A 23,690-nucleotide genomic window follows, 5' to 3' on the forward strand; every position below is an offset into this window, starting at 1 on the left:
GGGGTTGGGAATTAATAATGGGAAAGAGAAAAAAAATAATAAGGAAAGTGAAAAAGAGAGGAAAGAAAGTAGGGGAGGGGAGGAAAGGAAAAAAAGGAGAAACAAGAGTTTAGTAAATCGTGCCACTTGCCCCTCTGTTTTTTTTTACACGGTCAACCCGAGGGTGGCGCAGCGTTCTAATCACCCCTTTTGCTTGCAGCCTGTGTATGTATAAGGGTGGTTCACCGGCGCCTTTCGCGTTTCAAAAGGCAAAGATAATGTAAACGTTGATTCGCAAAAATATAATGACCAAAGAAAAAGTTAGCAAGACGGTGCAACCGGAAAGAGGGGGTAGAAAACTTATATAAAATCAACCCTTGTCCAATAAGGTGGCGATAGTCGATTTTTACGTAGCCCAAATGACATTTCAAATTTTCTTTACACCCGGTACAAACACATCCCGTACGAGGTGCCCGCGTGTGCACCGACTCATTGTACGTGTGGTCGAGGCTCTTTTGCTGCATATAATCGGGGGTTAATGCCCCTATTCGAACCTGGCGACTTTGCGACCCGCAATATCCAGACAATACGCCGAACGTTATCATTGTACTGGGATAAGGGAAGAGGCCAAGAATCCAGGAAATGGTACCAGCAAGAATTACCCACATTACGGACATTACGGATATCATTGACAGGCGAAATGGAAAAAAAAAAAGAAAAAAAAATTTCTCAAAAAACTTTCGATAGCCGAACAATTTTCCGTGCGTGGTGAAAAAAGACTTTGCAAAGATTTTTCGTACACCGCGTACATGTAAAAATGAGACTAAGTCGTTGGGGCAGTCAAAGAAATTCGTGCCATCCATCACGCAGCATCCGATTGGAAGTGCTGCCAATATCTGAAAAGGACCATTGGCGTTGGAGAATAGGAGATGTACATAGGAGTGACTACCCCGTGAGAGCCCTAGGGATATACATATGTAGGATACGTGTAATATGTCTATAGCCGTACGAGTGTCTGCTGGGGTGCATACACGAGATCGAGGGTTGGTGAGCGTATGTGGATACATTGGCAGAGAGCAGTAAAGTCGCGGGTGCAACGGACGCTTAAGAGCGGCGCCCGTTTGCCTCGAGACGCCATACCTACACCCGCTGCCACCAACAACAACTCACTGGCTCGCTGACTCTCTTTTATAATACGCGGCTGGGATATGGTAGATAACCCCAGCCCAACCTCGGCAACTATTCTCTGATATTCTCGCTAGTTATTTGGAAACGGCCGTTACCCAATTCAATGTGCCTATGTGTGGCGGATAATGTACTTCTTATTTACTTGTCTCTATAATGGGTATACCGTGTACGTTATAATACGTATTGTGTGCAGGGGGGTAGAGAGATCCGATTGTGGCATTTGGAAGAGATTCTTATCAGGGAGCTATTTTGGGGGTTGATGATTTGTAGAAGGGGGAGGGAGGGAAACTAGGTGGCGTCATAGTCTCGCGTGGGCATTCCATTTGTTCTTGACGCTTGACGTGTCGAGAAAAGTAATAGAATTAAGCACTTTCGAGGAAAAGATAATAAAGGGGAAAAAAATAAATGCCAAGCGGACAGCTGCAAATTTTTCGAGCGTACCAAAGTATTAAGCCTTATTCACCCGTGAATGTGGGCGGGTTTACGCGATGGGCGTGGTGATAGTAGGCGGGGTCAGCTTAGAGGCGTGGTGAAATAACGAAAAGGGGCGTGTTTAAAATGGATGAAAACCCTTTTTTTCACTTTATCACGTACATTGAAATTTGACGTATTTTCGTGGATTACAAAAGAAAAACTTCAGTCTAGTATTTATTTTCATCTCGAGGGCTAAATGAATCTTCATTCGCTGTTATACGTAAAGTAAGACGTAATATCGAACCCGAAATGTATTTTTACATCAATGCACTTATAAAAGTCAGGAAATACATAAGGTAGCTAAACTGCCTAAATATTTGCAACTACCGTAAGTGGCTAGAAAAAAAATGTATTTTTGAGCAACCTTCGTTAGTAATTAACTGTTTCTCTCTCTCTCTCCCCCTCTCCCTCTCTAAAAGTCGACCCAGTATATCCTTCGTATTTACGAATCTGGCGACCTACCTACACGTTACCTAACCATCTACTGCACACCCACACAGCCCTTCCCCTACGTTGACCTAAATTTACCCAGAGAAAATACGGCAATTATCTATATAATCTATATAATTTTCAAAATCGAAATTCCTGACCTCCGCAACACAACGTCGCCACTAATCTCAAACAAGATTAACGAAACGCCCTAATCGATCGTCAAGCAATAAGAATCATTCATAAGACAAGCAAGCCCCGCCCATTGGTACGGAAAACCCATAAGAAAGCATTTAATCGAATATTACAAGAAAGTAAACACTATCAAACAGTATAACTTCTAAATACACATCGTACAAAACATCATATACACCACTACTCTTAAAACGTATAATGTATAAGACGTATCTCGATACAGCTACGAAGCATGGACACGCCCACTAAAGAGGCTTACGAGTAATTATTAAGGTTACGAGGAGGTCACGGAGTACATGTTACACGCGTTAAACAGAATGTCTAAGTAAACATATAGAGAAATTCCCTAGAGTTATTACGTAATACGTATACAGCACGCTATAGCCCATGAATATACCAGGCAACAAGCGTAGCACACCAATTGCATGTATGAGAAAGCTCGTTAACCGGCTCAACGCGTTACGGTTTAGTATCCGATATACACTATACCGTTTTACACTGTACCACGCTATACTATATTCATATAACTCGATATCCTGATCTAGTCGAACGTACTTCTGTATACAGGAACGGGTATTTCCCTATTTTCTCAATGCAATCAATACGTACAACGACGACTTCCAAATACTCGATCATAATTTGAAATGCCACAGGTATGCATGTCCTATACTCAATTCGTAACTATATAGCTGAAAGGGTCGATGATAGCAATAACGTTAAATGCCCAAGCTATTAGACCAATAAATAACAGTAAATTATTACGCCGCGAATCGCTAATAATTATTAGCTACTGACTATAGACCAAAATTGCATCCAGTAATCGTACCATCCAAGGTTCTAATCAAAGATTCTTACGGACGATATCGGGAACGAATCGATAACTTTTTTAATACGGAAATTCAATACAGAATCGTTCAGAATTCTTGGGAAACTGAAGTTAGGTATTAGGATTTCTATTATTGAACCAATTTCAGCTACAATAATTCTTGAATGATATACACACACACACACACACACACACACACACACACACACACACACACACACACACACACGTACATACGTGTCGTATGGACTACCTCAGAGATGGACTTCAACCAGGTCCTACTAGACACATATGTACTGACGGATTGCATAAATCAGATGCACCTACGGGAGAGGTCAGATTATTCGAATTTCTACACAAATACCTCCAAGATGAAACGTGCCCTCGAGACAATGGCAGGTACCTTGTGATCAGTGATTAGACTAGATGGGAAACGTCAAGGAAATTAGGACAAGTGCCTTCGGAGCTGTAATCTGGTTAGAAAAGTAGTAGGAAAAAGTCCCTAGCGGTGACTCTGATATTATTAAATGTAGTATAAAAAAAATGCGCAATGGAATTAGAAAATTTTCATTAGGTAAAATATTTTTAAAAAAATTTGACCCAGTAATTTTTTTTTCTTAAAATGCACTTTAACCTTCCAACGCGAATCTCGGCGGACGCACTCGTAGGCATTAGCGTCGGGTCCGTGTGCCAGTCGAGTGTGCCTAAAAAGCCGTTTAATCCTGGCAAACGGGCACTTGTTGAGCTCCGTATACTTTCGCAGTGCTTTCTACGTGGCTTTAGCCATTTCGCTCCCCCCACGTGCCTAGTTACAACATTGCCAGCAAGAATAAATTCGTAAGGAATTCGGCGAGATTGAAATGTATAGAGGAGAGAGGGGCAACTATTCACACGCGAAAACGAGGGACGAGCATTAATGGAGGTTGAAGGGTTATCGAAAAAAAAAAAAAAATCACTCGGATACACGATCAAAAGTCATAACTTAACCAGTCCTACCATAAAAATCAGGTAGCGCAAAAATGCTGGTGTACCAAAAAAAAAATAAAAATTAAATTACGACTACTCGAAACGAATATACGCGAAAGTCGCAACAGACGGGTAAACGTTGACCCATAAGAAGAGATAACCCTGCGAGATAGGATAATTTCATTTTTTTTTTTTTTTTTTTTTTTTTTTTTTTTTTTTTTTTTAACGAATATACGCGAAAGTCGCAACAGACGGGTAAACGTTGACCCATAAGAAGAGATAACCCTGCGAGATAGGATAATTTTTTTTTTTTTTTTTTTTTTTTTTTACGTTACCCAGCGTCGAGAGTCGAGCGATAAAAAAATTTCGAAAAAAAGAAAATAAAAAAATTACGTACCAGTAACGTTACGGTAGAGCAATTTCCGTGCCAATTAACAGCGAGTCCATCGGCGTGTAAAAAGTACAGGTATACCACCCTTAAAAAAAATTTACTATCCAGGATCCACCTAGCGCCGGTTAGAATTGGTACACGATACCGGGTGGCCGGTTAAATAAAGTTTGAGCTGAGGATTTAATCCAAGGGTCAAAGGGCATCGCGGTGGACTAATGTAGTTTCAGGATCCACCGGAATCGACTACGGTAGCTTATAAAAGTACTCGTTGAAAATGATACAAATCCGTTTATCGAACTGAAACGTGTTCGTAAAATAGCGAATGGCCGATGCCCGTAAACACCTACATGTTCATGTGTGCTTCGCGCACATGTGGATAAAACGTTTTCATCGATATACGTACGTGACACGTGTACGTGTCTTATAGAAGTTGGCAGCAAGTGTACGTGGGGTGACCGCAGCGTGAAGCATATAAAGGAAATGTCAAAGTTCAAATTCGCTGCCAGTCAGCAGTGCCGTATGCTGCTTGATAGTCGCCCCGTGGCAATTTACGATTTTTTATTATAGGGAAAAAAAAAGAAAATTTTTTTTTTATACCGCAATAAAAGTAAAATCCAAAGAGAATCTTTGGTCGGTTTAACGTCAGTGAGAAATCTCGTCTGAAGGCGACTTTTCAATGCGGCTTGACTGCATTTAAAATTTCCCTATGCAAACAGCATGCGTATACTCTGTGCATAGAGAAAACGAAGAGTTGTCTATAGATACACGTGAGACTTGTCACGTGAGGTCAGTGATAAGAAAAGAATGAAGCTAAAATTATTTTTACGTAACTCCATCTACGAATATTCGAATTCCAAGGATTTTTTATAAGCGGGCATAAGGGGGCGATTTAAAATTGCCGCGCTTTTTCGCACGAGCGTAATGACGCGAAACGCGTCACCCGGGCACATAGAATCTCCAACGTTAACGCAAACAGTACGTATAACACGTATGTGCATACGTAAGAACGTCACGTAATACGTATATTGAAATAAAAGCCGAAAAAGTCTGGGCAATGTCTGGAGAAAGCATTTTCGAGCGAATAGCTCGAGTCTATTTGCGTAATCACGAGAGCAGGCAAGGTGGCGACACTGCTACAGGAAGTTGTAAAGTCTATACGAGGGTATAGTACCGACATACAGTATGTACAGTAAATGTATGGTATATCAAAGTGTAATATACTCCACTCGTACGTATCCACACGAGTACAACATCGATCGAAGATTAACCAGAGCAAATCCGAATTCCCTATACGCGCCACGCTCCAGTTTCCTTCAGCTAAGTTTCTTCGTAGCGTAACGCGATTTTCGAGCGTACATACGTACGATAAATATGCAACGTAGTTCGTACGCGAAGCCGCCAGGGGGTTTTCCCAAGAGAATAACGAATAAGACCGGCATATAAGCAAGATATAGACATACGCCTGAATTCCGAGATTAATAATAATAACAACCAAATGTAAAAACTCACGTATCTGCGGCACGTCGTACTGCATATTTCCACGTGCTGATCTGAGCATGAACTGGGACGCGATGGCAGCGCCGCCAAGAGGCGGCGGTAGCGTCGGTAACTGCTGTTGACTGGCAGCGCCACCGTTATCGCCAGGACGCCTTGAGGACGAGTTGATCTGATTCCTCTTGCCAGGTGGTTTGTCGGCCTCGAAGACGAGGGGGCTCAGACCTATGCCGCCACCCTGGGGCTTCCTGTTGACCGGTTCAGGATGAATCTGAATGGGCATAGAGTCGGAAGGCGGTGGACGCTGACCGAAGACCTCAGCCAGATCGTAGCCGACGGTGCCGCCGCTACCGGCAGTCGGTGGAGTCTCCTCTTCGTTATCGGCGTAGACCAGGGGCGGAAGGCCTACGACCTTCTTCGTGTGCCTGAAGCCCCCGGGTCGCTTACGCGCTCTGTGCTGCCTAAAGACGGTCAGAGCTGGCGGACCAAGTTCCTCCAGGAGTGGGTCTTCCTCCAGGAACAGACGGGGCGGTGGCACGTGCTCGTAGAACAGCCACTCCCTTCGCGAGCCGTCGTACTGATGAGCGCGAAGATGCAGAAGGCCACTCTTGTCCAGGTTGCTCATGGGTAGCTCCGCGACCTCATCGTCCAGGTCCACCTCGTTCGGATGCTTCCCCAGGAAGGCCTTGCTGGCTTCCGAGTCCTGTCCCGGTGACGTGGCCGTACCCAGCCGATTCCCTACCACCAGCGCCAGACCAAGACCCAGGTAGCTGATGAACCATATGGCGCGACTGGTCATCTTCCTTCTGTTATCTCTTGACTCGGTACTATTGTGATTATCAATGACCTTGAAAATACTTTTGAGACTACTATCAGGTATATCGCCGACGGATCCTCTCGTCTTTCGACTCCTTCCTACTTTTTCAATCCGTTACTTCGCCTCTTTCGCCTCCACCGTTAATTCTCGACTTATCCTCGCGCTATAATTGTCTCATCAATTATCCTGATCTCTCTCTCTCTCTCTCTCTCTCTCTCTCTGCACACTCCTGTACCTCAGTCTCGTATTTCAATCGCTAGTTGAATGTCGGATTAGGTCCTGGGACTTTTGATTCTTCTCAATTTACTCGGTGTCCCGGCATCAGCTATGCTTGGAGTCAATTTGAATTGGGTTTTCGACCTTTCTCTTTTAAATTCTTGATACCGACAAAAACTTGGATTATATATATAATATATATACGCACGTGAATAATGAGCATATATAATATACCTTCGATCGTACGTAATCAGGTTAACGATTTTTTATTTCAGTGTCCCTCTATGTCTCTGTCCCTTTTTTTCTTTCTCTTGCCAAATTCTTCGTCCTTCGCCTCCCTCGATACAGGACACGAGGTGTATTTACGAAAAATACGTGTAAACGAAAAAGATCGAATTTTCACATACGGTCTCTACAGTGCTTTTCACTTTTACCTTTTTCCCCCAATTTCCTTATCCGTCTTAGGCCTTTCGAGTGCTTTCGCACGTTTCCATGAAATTTCCTAAAAGTCCTCCTTATCGCTTGCGACTTCCCAGTTTAATTTTTTCTCTATACTTGGTCTCTCTCTCTCTAATTTCTCTTTGCGGATCACTTCGCTCCTTTAGCTTCTTTTTTTCTTTCTCTCTCTCTCTCTCTCTCCCCTTCTCACAATCCAAAATATTCTGTGCGTCGGGAGTCCTTCCTGAAATCAGCCGGTAATTACAAGATAGCGTGACTCCGTAGATTTGAGTTTTCTTGTTTCTGATTATTAAATTCAATTTTGTGCTCTGCCCTATGTATCTCCCTTCTCCTCTCTACTGTCCTTCTCGCACGTGAAACCCGAACGTGAGCGGCTACTAAAATTTCCGTGCAAACGAACAAAGTCAACTTTTTGTGCAGTACCTGGAATTTCGTTAATGTGCACAGAAAACGTCGATTAGGTGCGTGGATGCACGTGAAATGCCGTGCCGTGACTCGTGCCGTGACTCGTGCCGTGCAGCTTATTGGGCTTTTTCGTTCTCTCGCTTGCCGCGGTGCTTGTGCCAAGGTGCGCCGAAGGTGGATGCGTGCCGTAGAGAAACGTACAGTAAACGTGAACAAGATATCAGGATAAATCGAAGATTTTGACTTTAGGACGATTCAGGGATACAAGGAATTGCGGAGATATTGCTCTGAAGGTTCCAAGGTATTTCGTTACATACAGTATGTGCCGTGTGCTTTCAAGGTGCGTTAACCGACAAGTGGATTAACCAAAGATAATAATAATAATGACAATCACAGAAAAAATATACGTGCACAAAAATATACCGTAACCTCCAAAATTTATTCTTACGCCTCTTACGCGAAAATTTCGACCGTTCCAAAAATCCCTGCCGACGGACCGGGTCCCGATTACAAATAAAATCGGGCCGAATATTCGCCTTATATGCCTTTCGAAAAATTCGTCCACCGCCAGACCCTACAGCTACAAGGCAAGTTCTACAAAATATCCCTAGGGGACGAAAACTAGTAACTTCTTTTTACACCTATCCCTATACTATATCAAAATAATACCATATCCGTTAAACACTTGTGCGTTCGTGAAATTTGGTAATATTTCGTAAAAAAAAATATATATATATCCCTAGATACGCTCGCACTATTTTAACGTGTGCACCGTATACCATGCGAGACTACCAATATGATAAACAATATAAATATCAACGGTAAATATTTTAATCTCCTTAATCGACTATCACCGCTACGCTATTAATTCTTCTTCACGAAAAATACTAGGCTCTCAATTGCTTTCTTAGGCATCTGTAATTGGGCGGAATCTGTACGAGTAATATATATATATACACGTCGCAAGTGCACAAACACTCCGTATCACTCTTCTCAATCGCACGCAGAGTAAACGCACAGAGCACAAATAAGTGCGTATAGGTTGGGCGCGAGGACGCGTGTATTTATCGTAAAAATATATAATTAGTTTTATGTGCCTTTCGCGTAAACGCGCTTACCTAATCCTACGTGGATGGTAAATATTCTGTATATGTATATATACGCGTATATATGTACACATATTCGCGTCAAATATATATATATATATATACAGAAGCGTATAATTATCCTGTATCTAAATACGTATCTCTATACGCTATATCGTTGTGCGCTTATGTGCTAGGAATGTTGTGCGTCAGCATGCGAGTGTTCGTGTGTTATTATTGTTATTATTACGAATAATAATAATAATAATAATGCTCGAGTCTCGTTGCCGATGGTGCTCGGCGAATTTATGCAGGCTCATCGGTAAGCCAAGTGAAAAACGGGATAGCGTGAAAATTTTGAAATTTTTTTCCAAAATATCTTTACGAGCGAACCGAATCCAAATTTTTACCGTTAACAAAATCACCAAAAGCGCCACCAACACCGAAATCCGCGACGGATTCAAATCCAGGATGACCGAACACCTCGACTTCCGGTTACAGTAGTACTTTTTTTTTTTCTTTTCAATGTCAAAAAGCTCGTTGCCGTATGGTTAATTTTTAAGTATGCTTTTTATACTAAAATTTTTTTAGTTCGGGCCGTCTTTTTTTATTTTTCAAAAAAATTTGTATGGCTGTCAATTTTTTTTTTTTTTTTTTTTTTTGATTATAGCTTCTTTCCCACACTGCACGTCGCCGTGCGCACTGGTTGCGTCATTAGGAATTCTTTGGTTCGACGAGAAGAAACACCCGCCGGCAACAAGGACAAATTTTAAGGCCAATCAAAGCTACCGTGATTGCAATGTACGTTTTGGGCGGCAGCGATTATTAATTATTAATTTTAGCTTTGATCGTATTTTTTTTTTTTTTTTTTTTAAATTTTTCTCCAAATTCTCACCGACGACAATCAGGTGCTTCGGAGTGACTTCGTAATACCTGGACGACAATCAGTGCGTACGCGAATAAATTGGCGAGCGGATGCGCGTGCGAAATAACGAGGATGCACGTGTGGTTTTTATGTGCGATTATCTCTACGTTACACATGTGCAATTATGCATTTGGTAAGAGTATAAGGACCTTGGTACGTATTTATATATCTAATCTAATGTATATACGTATAAGAGTATATCAACAGGTGCCTCAAAAAGTGCGTAAAAAATCAGACCCTATTACCCTCCCCCCCCGAAAAACCTCCAATCGTCCCGCAGCGATGCGACGAGCAAACAAAAAGTTCGACAAACAATACGGACGGGTCCAATTAATTCGCAGGAATTAGTTGATTGATCGGCCGTGCGATAATAAATGCCTCTATTTTTCTGGCGTTTCGATCTTAGGCATAAAGGCAAAGAATTCTCGTGTAACAACGCGTGACGGCTGACGAGATGGACGCGTTGAATTTTGCGTGACAGTGGAAAAAAAACAAGTAAAATATTACAACGGCTAAAACGCACTCTAAAGGTGTGCACGTATATAAGGTGAGGTTCGATTAGAAGGAGACGTAATTATAATAAAGTATTAACGATGAAATTGGTAGTTTGATATTGAAAAAAAAAAAAAAATAAATAAAAATAAAAAAGTAAATTACGAAAAATCACGTTGAAGAGAATTAACGTCTGCACGATGGAATATCAAGAGAGGATAGAGTGAACAGAGGGATGCAGATAAATATATATATATAAAGGGTGTCGTTGAAAAAAAAGAACCGAAAAAAAAAGGTCAACTAGCTGTGCGTCCTGACATCCATAAAATTTGAGTGCTTTGGTGCTTTCTCTATTTGGCTTGTGGGTACTTGCTTCTTCCGTAGTCCCCTTGCGTCTTCCACTTCCGCTTTCACTTCGACTTCGAGAGGATCCCTGAAGTCCACTTCCTCAGATGCGATTCAGCGATTCTCTTAATGGATTTAGCGACGAGGGATGCTGCGGCTGTCGCTCCACGCTCCTGGACCCCCTCTAGTAAGATCTGAAGCTGATCAAGAGCTGAGCCGGAGGTAAAGATCCAGGTCGATTCACCAGGACGACGAGGGCCCCGATTTGAGTGACGAAAGACCGGCACCTGTACTTGCGATATACCGGGTGAACCACTAAAAAAAGGTCGATCCGTTCACACTGGGTCCAGTAGTACGTGACTGATTCGGTAGTTCTCGATTCGTTCCTCCAGCACCTGGTCCACTCTGATCAAAGAACGAAGCTCCAATTCCTCGTGTTCTTCCTGAACACCCAGTATATAAGTCGTTCTATTCGGCGGCTGGACGTATCTGTCCTACAGCGTGACGTAGAGAGCACTCACGTGTAATTCTCCAGCCTCTTCTAGCCGAGCGGCCCTCTCGACCTGGATATCATCGCCAACAGGCTGCCGCTTTAGCTGGCCCCGCGTAAGATTTAGTCGCTGCGTTGAGAACGCCCGTTGGAAATATTTCTTTCCTCTGCCTCGCGCTCGGAGCCTCCGGGCCGAAGGATACGAAGCTTCGGGCTGACTTTGTCGAAGCGACCGAATACACGAGCTACTTCGCTATGCCCGATACCTTCATCCTAAAGTTTCATACGCGCGACACGTGCAGTAAATTGTGAACGCGGCTTAATCGATACGTCGATGTCACTTTATCTTCGGATTTCCTTTTTCTTCGGCCCAGCCACCGTATCTCAGGTAAGATCGTAACGGAGCCCCGTAACTGTCTTCAGACAGCGAATAGATATCACGAGCCTAACGGATCAGCGAATTCTCTGTAGTTAGAGTTTCGACCTGATTTTTACATATTTCAAACTCAAAGCTCGTCGTCACCTCTTATCGGTCCCGTAGGATTAATTCGCACTGCCACGTCACTCGCGCTTACGTTCCTTGACGGGACTCCCCGCCTCGAGCCGAAAGACGCACAGAGAAGAGCCAGAAGAAGAAGAAGAAGAACGGGAGCAGCGACTGGTCTCTTTCGATGTGTCGTCGATCGGAATGCAATTGATTTCGTATACGGTGAGTCAGATCTTCGTCGGAGGCTCGATCGAGTATATTACGTGATAAGGTTAGCCGACGTGTATAGTTCGCGTAGACCTCATAGCTCGAAAGCACTCGGCGATACCCAGATGGTCAAAACATCGACGCGAAAGGATTTATATAAGGGGTTGATGTTGCTCGCTCGCAGTCCACGAGCCGACTGATCTCCCTTTTCTTTCTTCCTTGGCTTATCTATCCGTCCAACGTCCTATCTCTCTCTTACGCTTTATCTCACTGCTGTCACTGACTCCCTCCCTCTCGCGCTCTCTCTCTCGCGCGCAGCCCTGCGCTCGTCACCGAGACGGAATTATCCGAGCCCGATGCTCGACTCCTGCCGAGTTTGGCCGAAGCTGCAAAAAGACGTACACAGGGTGTTTTCTCCCTTTCCTATTCTCTCTCTCTCTCTCTCCCTCGTTCTGTTCCTCACCCAAGTTCAGTCGGAACACCATGAAACATCAGTGCGATTCTCTGCACCCATATCTTCCAGGACTGCCTCAATGCCCCTTCGAATGCAACCCTTCTCCTTCCTCTTCTTCCTCTACACCTCCTATTCACTTCTGTACAATCATCCTCGGTACCGTAACCGCTCGTGGGCTCTTCTCGGACCAGACTTCATCATACCAATCGTGGACTACCTCAGGAACATACCCTGGAAATCCGTACAACAAAATCCTGAGAATGCGCCTTTATCCTTCCCTTGTCTTATATCTCCTTCGGAATCCGGATTCACCGCTGCATTCTCAGGCACTTCCTGTTCCGTGACTCTGATCCTGGTCCCTGGTACGTTTCCCTACTAGAGTCCGGCCCGTCGCGTCGCGTCCTTCCCGATGCACAGCCGCTGGAACCGAGAAGGGCCAATGAGTGAGAGGGAGCAAGAGGCCTACGAGGTCTTCGAGGTAGTTCGGGGGGGTCGAGAAAGCAGACGGTCAGGTAGAGGAAAGGTGGCCGACGGTTAGCTATGTAGGTAGAGGGAAGGTAGGCCTAATTGTGAAGGTTGGTCGTTCGGTTGGAGGTTTTCGGGGTGGGTCGGAGGGTTGGAACGCAATAGTAGGTTTAAGTTAGCGGGTGAGCCGGCTGGCGCCCTCACCAGAACTAACTCCCACGCTGCGCGACGGCCGCGCTCGGTCACCGTAACTCGCGCATCTCCCGACTTTCACTCATCCCCACCCGCCGCCCCTGGCTCCTGGGCTACCCTCCCCACCCGACCCACCCTCGGCTACCTTCATCCCCCGTTTCACCCCTCTCGCTCCGGTGTATCACGCGCAGGGGATGGAAACTACGAGATCTACGGTCTTCCAAGACGAACCTCTACGCGCGACCCCCTCGCCATTAGCATCCGCCCCCCCTTTCTCAGCTACCCCTTTCAGTCTCTGTCTCGTCCCCTAAGATACAGACCTTTTCGTAGAACCCAGCAACATCTGAATTCATTTGTATCTAAGATATTTCTAATAGAGGGTGGCTCACGTATGGACCCTGCCTGATGGTCATTATTTATTTGCAGCCCCTTTTTAACTTAATTGTCCGTCCCTTCGGGAAATTTCGGCACAGGCTACCAGGGTGTGATTGGAGGTAAGTGCGGCCATGGGGGTGTTCATTGGCGAGGGGACGTTTTTGCCTTTCGGGCGGTTCGGATTCTTGTCTACGGGAAATCGTGGGTATTGGTAGGGCTTTGGGTTATTTTATTCCCTGAATTCGGCAATCGGCACTAATGGGAGACCTTGCCATTGGCTGATAGTGCAGTGTTCACAGGATAGATGTACCCTTGGGTGCCTGAGATACAGACGCGAAGGATTTCTTGGTTGGCACTGACGAGTTCAGGTTACTTTATTTTCTGAGCCCAGACGTCCCCTCGTTTTTCACCACTCCGACGGCAGTCGAGGGTTGCACCGTGCAACTACCCTGTTAGCAAAAGCCAGCAAGACGTCTCGAGGAAGTCTTAAAGACGTGCCAGAAAAAAAAGTGCCTCCGTATCTCCGACACGAAACGTGTCACGGTTACTGTTCGTTGACGATTAAAGAAAAATTTACCCCACCAAAACACGAAGGCACCTGATTTTTACGTAAATCACCAAGAGTCCGTAATAAAAGATGCCATGTAAGAAAAATCTGATATTTTGCCATTTCCCGTATACCCGCCGTGAGTGGGAGAGAGACGGTCTTATAGGCGTTTCAGCGCGTAAGAGAGAGACAGACGTATACTTCACCCGAAATTCCCAGGTGATCCCCTTTCTCGAATTAATTATATTAAATTCTTTCAAAGGCATAGCCTATCCCACGGATCAATGTGGAGTAAACACCAGGTGCGATTGAACGATCTTTAGAAAAATAAAAAAAATGTATTAATGAAAAGCAATTCACAAATATATATATATATATATATATATATATCAAAAAATAAGAATCTCACCGTATACGTATCCTCTCTAATTCCCTTTAATCAGACCCTGTTTATCGTACGCACTTCCTAAACCTCTGTGTGACTCGACGCCAAACCACTGTCAATTGACAGCTCATCCTCTCAACTAGATTACACGGTAGGTAGGGTCGGAAATTTTTTTTTATTAGACATAAGTCCAATAACGAGAACGATTACGAGAAACGATGAGTATGCCAACGCTGACACACGAAGTCATCAGCAAGTCGATCCACCCCGTTAGTAGAACACGGGTATGAATCATAATAATAATTTAAAAAAAAGGCATCACCATAATTGGAGCAATCAACGATACCTGGTATTGTCGTTGAAAAAGAAATGTTATTTATAGAAGCAAGGAAAAAATTTGTTTAAAAAATTTTCTTAACCATACAACCTTATATAGGTGCACAGTGCGTGTGTTGGTACTACTTGCTTTTGCACCTTCATCAACGACCCTCCAGTACCTCCCATATCTCCTACATCCATCTTACATGCCGCTACCAAGATGATTTCCCAGGGGCGTGTGTATTTATTGAATTTCAAGGTGGTCAGGGTGCACCTGTTGCGTGGGGGCAGCCGTTCGCGACAGAAGTGGCCCAAAAGTCTTCTTGCGAGCCAGACGCGAGCCAAAGAGCATCCATTTATATGTAGATGCCGCTGGACCAACAAGTCGAGACTGATGATAAATTCTGTAAAAAAAAAAAAAGTCGTAAAAGTTACCAAAGAAAATATATTATATTGCGAAACAGTGAAAAAAAAAAGTTTTCGATCGTACCAAAAAAAAAATATCTTAACTTTCAAATTATCGTGACGTATTCACGAGTTGCTATCTCGGGGAAGCGGGGTTCGTAAACGTGAATTTTGGCAGCACTGTCGCTCGTCCCTCTACAATGGACTGACCCTTGGTAACTGTGCGGTAACGCGCTGGATCAATCATGTGGACATTCAACAAGTGTCGTTGCGTAAAGCATTTGAGTAACGAGAGTAATAAATAATGGCGTAGACCTTTTTTACATTTTTCTTTCTCGTCTTCGTTGAAGCGACAACCGCCAGGTGTCGGTGCAGTAGGCCTACGAAGATTCGACGTGGAGTCGGCGAGTGACACGTAACCTCGTAACGTGTGCCGAAGACCCTTTAGTACCGGGACATCTTCCCAGAGGGCGCACCTATGAAAAACAGAAGTTCCTTTAGCTTACGTAAGTACCTAAGACCTGCCCAGTGTCAATATCGCGAAATTCTGTAATAACTTTTCGCAATGCCGATTGGTAAACTATTAATTAAAACTATATAAATTTGGGTAAACTTCACGTTTTCGGCATACGTACCAGTGAACTCGAGAGATTGCGGCTGCTTGAGAAAGAGGAAATCATTTTTTAATTGTTTACGAAACGCATGGTTACCTACGGTCGCGATATATTTCGGGATTATTGAAACTGTCGTGAAATAGCGTGCGTGGCACCGGAGGTACGCAAATCTAGCCAACCTAGGGAATGAAAAACTTGGCCAAAAACTCCCACGCTCATGGCCTTCCGCGAATTCATGAATGGCCGACATGACGCGATTACACCAACACGTGTACGCGATAGAATCACCGTATGCGGTTACATGGTTATCGGTAAGGGTATTCTTCTCCATGCTACGTGGCATATAGTCGCTCGGGCTAGTATTCGTTGGCTCGATGCCCAGCGCGTACCCACGCTTCCTACACTCGTTCCAGCCCGAACTACAACGATTTACAAATTCGCCGATTCTCTTTGGCGAAGCCATTTTCTGGGTCTCCGAGGAAAATAAAAGGGTGGACAAAATAATGAAAGGAGAAAAAAAAAGAGACACGAACCACCATTGTGGCACCGCGAGCTTTTGTCCGTGAAAAATTTGTGTATCACGCTTCTTTTATTTTTCCAATAAAAATATTCCTCACCGTTTTTTCCGCGACGTTGATCGCCGTGTTAGATTTTCGAAAAAAAAAAAAATTTTCAAAAAAGAATCAGTCATATGCACCAGGCTTGAAATTTATATGCGATATCACCACGTTAAATCAACATACTGTTACGTGTTAATTTCAAGGGTGAATCCTACCGGATCTGGATTATAGAGAGAGAAACTGTTTTCCGGAATCTTCCTGGAAGGAAGAAAGAAAATAATTCTAGTTTAGCGCCTTCCTGGAAAAACTTTCGTAATTCCAGCTGTTTTCTCTCTCTGGTGGAATTTACATACTTTACCGATTCCAATGCTACTTTCGAGCTCGTACAAAGTGAGTAGGAGGTTAGAGGTAGAAGAAGGAGCTAGAAGGTAGTACGGACTGCAGGCGCTTTCGAGTTTTCCACTTTTTAAATTTCTAGTGATACATACATCCCTCCGTTAAGATGGATACATTGAAGATATACACGACTGTTTATCCGTATGTAGCGACTGTCGTGATTAGAAAAAATAAATAAAAAGGAAATTTGTTTATCTGGTGAAAAGAAAAAAGAAAAAAATATTAGGCCTCCCAGCTGTGCAATATTTCTGCATATAACGGTGACGAGGAACACAGTCGACTTATTAACATTAATTAACCTTAATTCGTAATTATCATTAGTTAATACGTAAGTACGAGAAAGATCGAATGTGGATTTAGTAATTACGAAGGTATCCTATATGTAACGCGTCAGGAAAAAAAATTCATATGTGCTACATGACAGGCGTACGGATTCTGAATATTATACCCAGAATTAGTACACACGACAAAGGCACGTTAGACACGATATGTAATAAACGCATGTACTCGAATTTGATTATTGATTTTCAAAATTTCTTTACGGACGATCGATCGCTTTCGCATTATCCTTCCGCAATCGAGTAATTTTAATTTGCGTTTCGACCTACGTGAAAATATTGAAAATCTGTGTCCTCTTAACATATTGCATCGGAACATGACGTAACGACAGACACGAAGCAAAGTGGATCACGAGTTAAATATATCACTCGCATAGTTTCCTGGAGAGAACTTGTGACGTCATTGGGGCACATCGGCAAGAGAATAGGCAGCCATGGAAAAAAAAAACACCTAATCCAAAAAATTTATCAACATAGGCAAAACAACGACAAAGCTAAGTTCCCAGGAGTCCCTGGTGTCGAAGGAACTTGGAGATTTTAGTCCTGAGTAAAAAAAATACTAAAAATACCAATTGACCATTACTCAATTTTGGGCTTTCTTCGATCCGGCACACGATTGGCCGTTTGACTTTCGTAGGTAACTTCGTTAAAATAAAAGTTCATAATTTAGTCATTACCATAGCTCATTCACCCATGCATGACCTGTAAGATCTATTTCGCAATGGATGACGTCACTTCTCCGGGATATACGTCACGCACCTTATAATCCTAGTCTATATTTTAGTATAGCAGTAATCGCTCATGATTGTTGCGATCGGCCAATCCGCATATACAGATTTGCGTGGAGCCATTTTCGCAGTCTGCATTCACTTTCCTCTTGTTGGTCCAATTATTTTTATTCCTTGAATTCCCTTTCGGATCCGACGGTCCGGACCCTGCGACGTCTGGATAGGAACTACTTGGGTCCTGTTCGTTTGATGCTCTCCCTTCCGTTTTTGGTATCAGCGATTGGAGCGACGTGGGCGAAGCAGGAATCGCTAAAAGATACATAAACAAACAGTAAGTACGAAGAACAGAGAAAAAGGACGTAAGGGAAGCCAAGTAATATATTTCGCGGTTTCGCGTTTAACGTATGAGTCGGTAACTGGACAGAAACAATGCAATTTAAAAACTCGACTCTGTGCGATGTATGCAATACAGTCGAACGGAAATGCTTGGCTGGGAGTCCTGATCGCAATGTGAATACCACAGTGGCTAGCCAGAATGCCTAGTATGTACATGTACGAGGCATGAAACTTGTAAGCGAGCAGACCAGGATATCAGGAGTGAGAAATTAACCAGAATATACAGAGAATAAATGCAGCCACAAACGAGCGTGCTGAAAATTCTCTGAAATCTGAGAATAACGTGGCAGTGAGACAAAGCACGCGTTATCACTGCAAAGACTTATGGTAAGTACAAATGGTATAACCGCAAGTCTATAAATTCGTTGGTTAAGCGAACAACGAATAGAGATACAAACTTATAGGTTAAGAATGAAAAGCCGCACGTAGATTTAAAAAGTATAAGCTACTTACCTGATCTTTAGATTCCGTTTATACGTGTCTCCGTATTAAAGATATTAACCAGGGTACACAGTTTGGCTTAACCACTGAAACTAATCGGATTATTAATGTCCTAAGCAGACATCGAGACACTAGATAAAATAGCACAGCTTTGTTCCCGTCTACTCAGACTTTACATAACCTGAGAAAACATAACCGCCGGACTCGCTCGGTTCCAAGTTACCGACTGAAGGTAACGCATCTATTTGATTCTCATTAAAAAAAAAAGCAAACTTCACTCGGTATATATTTGTACCGAACAGTGTATTATAATATACATTAAGCTATCCGAAACTCGAGCTCGTTCGGAGGAGTAAATTTACATTGAAATAAAAAGATGATCTATCATAATATAAAAATCTTACAAAGTAACGTGCATCGTAGAACCGTGTTCTACTTAACCTCGAACCTCCCACAATGCACGTGCATTATCCCCATACGGCGCAGTATGTAAAGTTGGTTGACATTAAAGCCAAGTAAGAAAGTCACAAGAACTAAAGAACGGCAACGACCCGCCGGCAATCTATACGACGCTTTTACGAGGCTGCACCACGACGAAGCCGTCACGACGACAGCGTCGTCGACACTGGACAACGTCAATATACATGTCACAGATACATAAGGTCGTCACGTCTCATCGATTATTCATTCGTTCTCGTGCATGACAATATCTCAGTGACGTAACTAGCCTCGTATTGAATATTACAGTTCAGTAGATCAGCACAGTACGTTGAGCTGTATACACACATATAATTCTCAATTGAGCGTAAAATTTTAAATGGCAAAAAATCTGAATTCTCTTATCACTTTAGAAACGGCAAAACGGTCGAATATTCACTGATTCCTTTGAGCTGAATTACTTTGTATTTGACTTTTTAATATTCGTAACGGTCGCTCTTATACCGGGTGAGCAGGCTGCTTTGGCATTAGCGAGTAGTAAGGAAAAGAATACAACAAGGTGGATTCCCATGAACTCTCCGTTTATGTATCAAGCTACGCTCGAGCAGGATATTGATTGTGTCGTAAAGTCCATTACGCGAAACGTTGCAATGGCCGCGTGACGTCAATGTTATAAAGCTACGGCCTTTCGGTACGTTATAATAATAATAATTAATCGGTAAGCTTATACAGATGAAAATCGTTAATCCACCGTACGAAGTGTCTGTACTCGCATCTCGTAAATTACATTAACGCCCTCGGTACGCCACGGTTCAAATTAACGAACGATGTTCATCGATGATTCCCAACGGTGTTTTTATGCTGCATTAAATCTTGTTTTTTTTTCTTCTTTCTCTTCTATAAAATTCTAAACGACATCGGACAATCGACGAATCCCGTCAAGCAATTAATCAATGGCAGTCGCTACGAATTAGCTAGCAATTAAATTAACGGAGCAGTACCTCTCTATCCATTGCCATAAATATCTTAGTGCCCATGATAAAAATCGAACTGACCTAAAGGCCCATAAACCCTGATGGTAATTCAATAGTAAGCGTGGACGAGGATTGCTCGAGGTATCTAGAGCAAGGAAGAAGACGATTAAAATCTCACGGCAGATACGAGTGAGATTGAAAAGGAAAAGAAGAAGAAGAAAAAAGGAGATAAAACATTCTCAGACAATAATTCCTTGTCCCTTGAGAAATCTAAAGGAGAAAGGAGCGAGAGACGAGGCGCTAGAAGGTACACCCCTTTTCGCGCGTTCCCGGAGAGAAAGATAAATATAAGAAACGGGTGGTGAAGTATAGAAATAATAAAAGGATGACAAGAAAGAAAAAATGTACCAGCACGAGGTAACGCAGGATTCGACTAAGCCTCGTGATAAAGATCAAAGATTGCAAGAAGGAAGGAAAGTTCGTTGAAGAGAAATGCGCAAGAGGCGTAGGCGTCCGGACGGAGACATAGCGGCGTCTGGACGCCGTCAATGGAAGCGCCACTCGACTCTTACTAACGCACTCTATCTTTCTCTCTCTCTCTCTCTCTCTCTCTCTACCACAGGACATACCCACGTAGACAAGGGGCAGAAAGAATATCCATATTCTACGCAAGGCTTTAATACCACCGACTCTGGATACACGGTATGTCCACATATGTGGTGTCATATGTGTACATATACGTGGCTCCATGTGTATATATATGTCAGAGGTTACGGGTCGGTTACGCATCGTGGGCGAATACGCCGATACTGCCGCATCATCCATCGGCGACCCCATTACAAGCAGCCCCCGGAGAAATCTTGAGATCTTAAATATCAAGCGGCCACAGCATCACTAATGGACCAGGGACTCCATTCCGGGCCGAAGCTGACTCGACCATTTTGTTTCGCAATAAATACGTATTTAATTGACAAGAAATTAATTGCAGAGGAATTCTGGAAAAAAAAAAATTTTTTATTTAAGGTAAAAATAAAAATCAACAAGTCTTGTCAGGTGATACAGCTTACCATTGGGTACGTTAAGTTGAAGAAATGATCCTCGTGGCATAGCCTATGAAACACGGTGTCATGACCTCTGCAAGTGCAGTGTCATATCCGGGTAGGGAAGGTTAGAACAAGAGGATCCGCTGATAAGAAAAGTAGGAGGTGGAGTAGCGATAGCAGCAGCAGCAGGAGCCACAGTAACGATCGTAGGCGGCCTTGAGCCTTGATGACGTCAGAACTAGGAGAGCTCCCGGCCGACAGCGGGGGCACCCCGGCGCTGGAGCGACGCCAAAGGCCCGGCTTCATTCATCGTTCAGCGGCCGCGTACCGACCGCGAATCCCCACCTTGACTTCCTCGGGTATCCCCACCAGGGTCGCCATTCCCCGCCAGTCGGCAGAAAGTCCCTATACTAGGTAGTGATGCGAGTGGCCCGTTTCTCCCCCCACTCCATTCACCGATTTCCCCCACCACGGCCAGCCTGGACTCACCCAACATAACTGGAAAGCACAATGAGACAGAGAATTATTATTTTTACATTTTTTTGTTTGCTTTTTCTTTCATACCGCGATACCAAAATTTCAAGAGGGATGTAAATTACAGTGACGTCACAGTTCGATCGATCGCTCAGGAAACTGACGGGGATTGTAGGGGGTCTTCTGAAATATTTTCTGATTTCTTCTGCTACGGGGTCCCCTTCGCTGCTGACTGCCTAAGGAGTACTTATCAAGGTCACCATTCCCCTCCTCCCCCCTCCACGACCATCGGCAGACTTTCGTCATCCATCGTCCAAGTATTAACTATATCCCTAATGCCATGCTGTTACTACGTGGGATAATATTTATTCCGAGGGTTTTTAACCTGGCTGTTTAATCTTTTTTAATACGGGGTGCTCTCGTTTATTTGCATCACGTAACTGGTTCGATATTTATGAATTACGACAGGGACCAAATTAAGTCTCTCGTAAATTAATTCTATTGGGAATTTCTATTAGGGATTGTGCTCCTTGCCATGGTTACGTTGTACTCTCGACTCGGTAAAGATATTACGCTTTCCTTAATGGGTCACGTGGGAGTTGTAAGACACTGTAATACGGTACAAGTGATATATAGATATAATGAACCATGGGATGTCTTGCCATGGCACAGCGTCTTCGAAACGTGTACGTGAAAAGGGGACATAATGTAATTATCAAATTATTACGTCAAAGTGTTCCCGTACTGCTGGATCCGACTTCACATATATGGAAACGAGGAAGAGAATTGCTGTGACCTTAAATTTTGTCTTTTCCCCCGCCAAAATATTCGTTAGCTTCTTTTTGCCTGTTTTTTTAACCAGGGTTAAAACCGGGTTTAGGGTTAAAAACCGAGGACGGTAAAATGAAATAACTCTTCCAAAAATTTCTCTAACCCAGAGTCTTCCAGTCTGACCCAATGGAGGATGTGGGAAAATAATGTGTAACAAAAACGTCGACGTCAAGCGAAGTAGGGAAAAACCCCATAAACCAGTGACGTAAGGAGCTCGATCGAATCCTGGGGTCAGACTTTTTTCTTCCGTACACAAAATACAGACATACACGTCACAGCTCGAGAGTTGCCTGGAAGCCATGAAAAATCGTGAAATTCAAAAATACATAACCACGATTAAAGAATAATTTTTCATTTATTTACCCCTGTAACCTATGTTACTTTGGTAAAGCCCAAAAATTTCAAACGCCGCTTCCTCCCCTTCGGCTCAAATATAACACGACGTAGACTCTGAGACTCCAAACCTCAAATTTTACCTCGCAAACAGCAAGGGTACGTTGTAACAAGACACTCCGAATATCTCACGACTGTTCCCGTATTCATTATACATGCCAGAGTCAAACACGTGCCAAAGAGGTATGCAAATAATAACAATGTACAACGTAAAATTAATTCAAAAATATCATTCGAAAGCTTAAAATTTTAATTAAGGTCGCTAAGATTTTTCTCCGAATTACATATATACATTTTTTTTTTTCATCATTCAGGTTAATAGACACAATTCACATAACCGATAGCCACCCTCGTTCCACATTCGTATAAAATAATTCAATTTATTTCCAACGCCTGCGCATACCCATCAATAACAAAAGTGCCTTAACCACCATACGAAGATACATAATGGAGTTATAAAAAAATTTATTAATAACCAAATATCGAGGATGAAATAATTAATTGACAAAATCAATATCAATCAATTATCAATAGCAAGCCAGTATAGTGACCCGTTAACAAAGTGCTTGTGAGGTCATTAGAGATGAGTCACGACATCAATTAATTTTCATTCATGCTATAAGTAGCTACTGTCGCTGTCTACCTTGCTCTCATTCCGTCTATCTATCTATCTCTATCTCTATCTCTCTCACTCTCGTACACTCCACCTTTTACTCCCTGCGCTCTTAGGGACTGGCTTTTAAGTGAACCATGAAAGCTCGCGGCAGGTATAATAATAAAAACGAAGAAAGTACGAAAGATCCGAGAGTAAGATGAAGGACAGGACACAAAGCACTCACCTGGGGTGAGAATATAACGAGCTCACCCGCTATATAAAGAATTAATAAGAAATGCCCGGAAATTCCCTGAAACGCACGGCAGTGCGAAAGAGGGGTGAAGATATGGCGGGTGGAGGGGGGGAAGGCAGCAGCTTGAGGTTCGCGTGGAAGAATGCAAACGGTCATCGCAGTAATCCAAGAGAGCCACCCCCACGGAGGACACGAAGAGACAATG

The 23,690-nt window shown here is 43.3% G+C and overlaps 2 protein-coding genes across 3 annotated transcripts in view; one reads left to right on the top strand and one right to left on the bottom strand.

Annotated features, from left to right (window-relative positions):
- Nucleotides 1–9,777: 9,777 nt before the first annotated feature.
- Nucleotides 9,778–23,690, bottom strand: part of LOC107273356 — a 36,152-nt gene continuing 22,239 nt past the window's right edge. The window contains exons 24-32 of the mRNA XM_015751461.2: nucleotides 20,964–21,437; nucleotides 18,889–20,891; nucleotides 18,497–18,576; nucleotides 15,647–17,956; nucleotides 15,336–15,487; nucleotides 15,097–15,245; nucleotides 14,716–15,010; nucleotides 12,334–12,744; nucleotides 9,778–12,256 (exon numbers count right to left, since the gene is read on the bottom strand). The gene's annotated coding sequence lies outside the window, so the exon portion shown is untranslated. The remainder of the gene's footprint in view (nucleotides 12,257–12,333; nucleotides 12,745–14,715; nucleotides 15,011–15,096; nucleotides 15,246–15,335; nucleotides 15,488–15,646; nucleotides 17,957–18,496; nucleotides 18,577–18,888; nucleotides 20,892–20,963; nucleotides 21,438–23,690) is intronic.
- The window catches only part of LOC107273365 (peptidyl-prolyl cis-trans isomerase), a 25,627-nt gene continuing 17,331 nt past the window's right edge, over nucleotides 15,395–23,690 (top strand). The window contains exon 1 of one of the 2 annotated variants that reach the window (XM_025090685.1): nucleotides 15,395–15,517. Coding sequence is in view for 1 of the 2 variants with exons in the window: in XM_015751480.2 (XP_015606966.1) it covers nucleotides 18,368–18,370 (3 nt within the window). In the remaining variant the exon portion in view is untranslated. Of the gene's footprint in view, nucleotides 15,518–18,105; nucleotides 18,371–23,690 lie in introns of those variants that run through there. The other variant, XM_015751480.2, reaches the window with a different exon arrangement.

This window comes from Cephus cinctus, unplaced genomic scaffold (assembly GCF_000341935.2).
Source record: "Cephus cinctus unplaced genomic scaffold, Ccin1 Ccin1_scaffold1583, whole genome shotgun sequence".
Taxonomy (NCBI): domain Eukaryota; kingdom Metazoa; phylum Arthropoda; class Insecta; order Hymenoptera; family Cephidae; genus Cephus; species Cephus cinctus.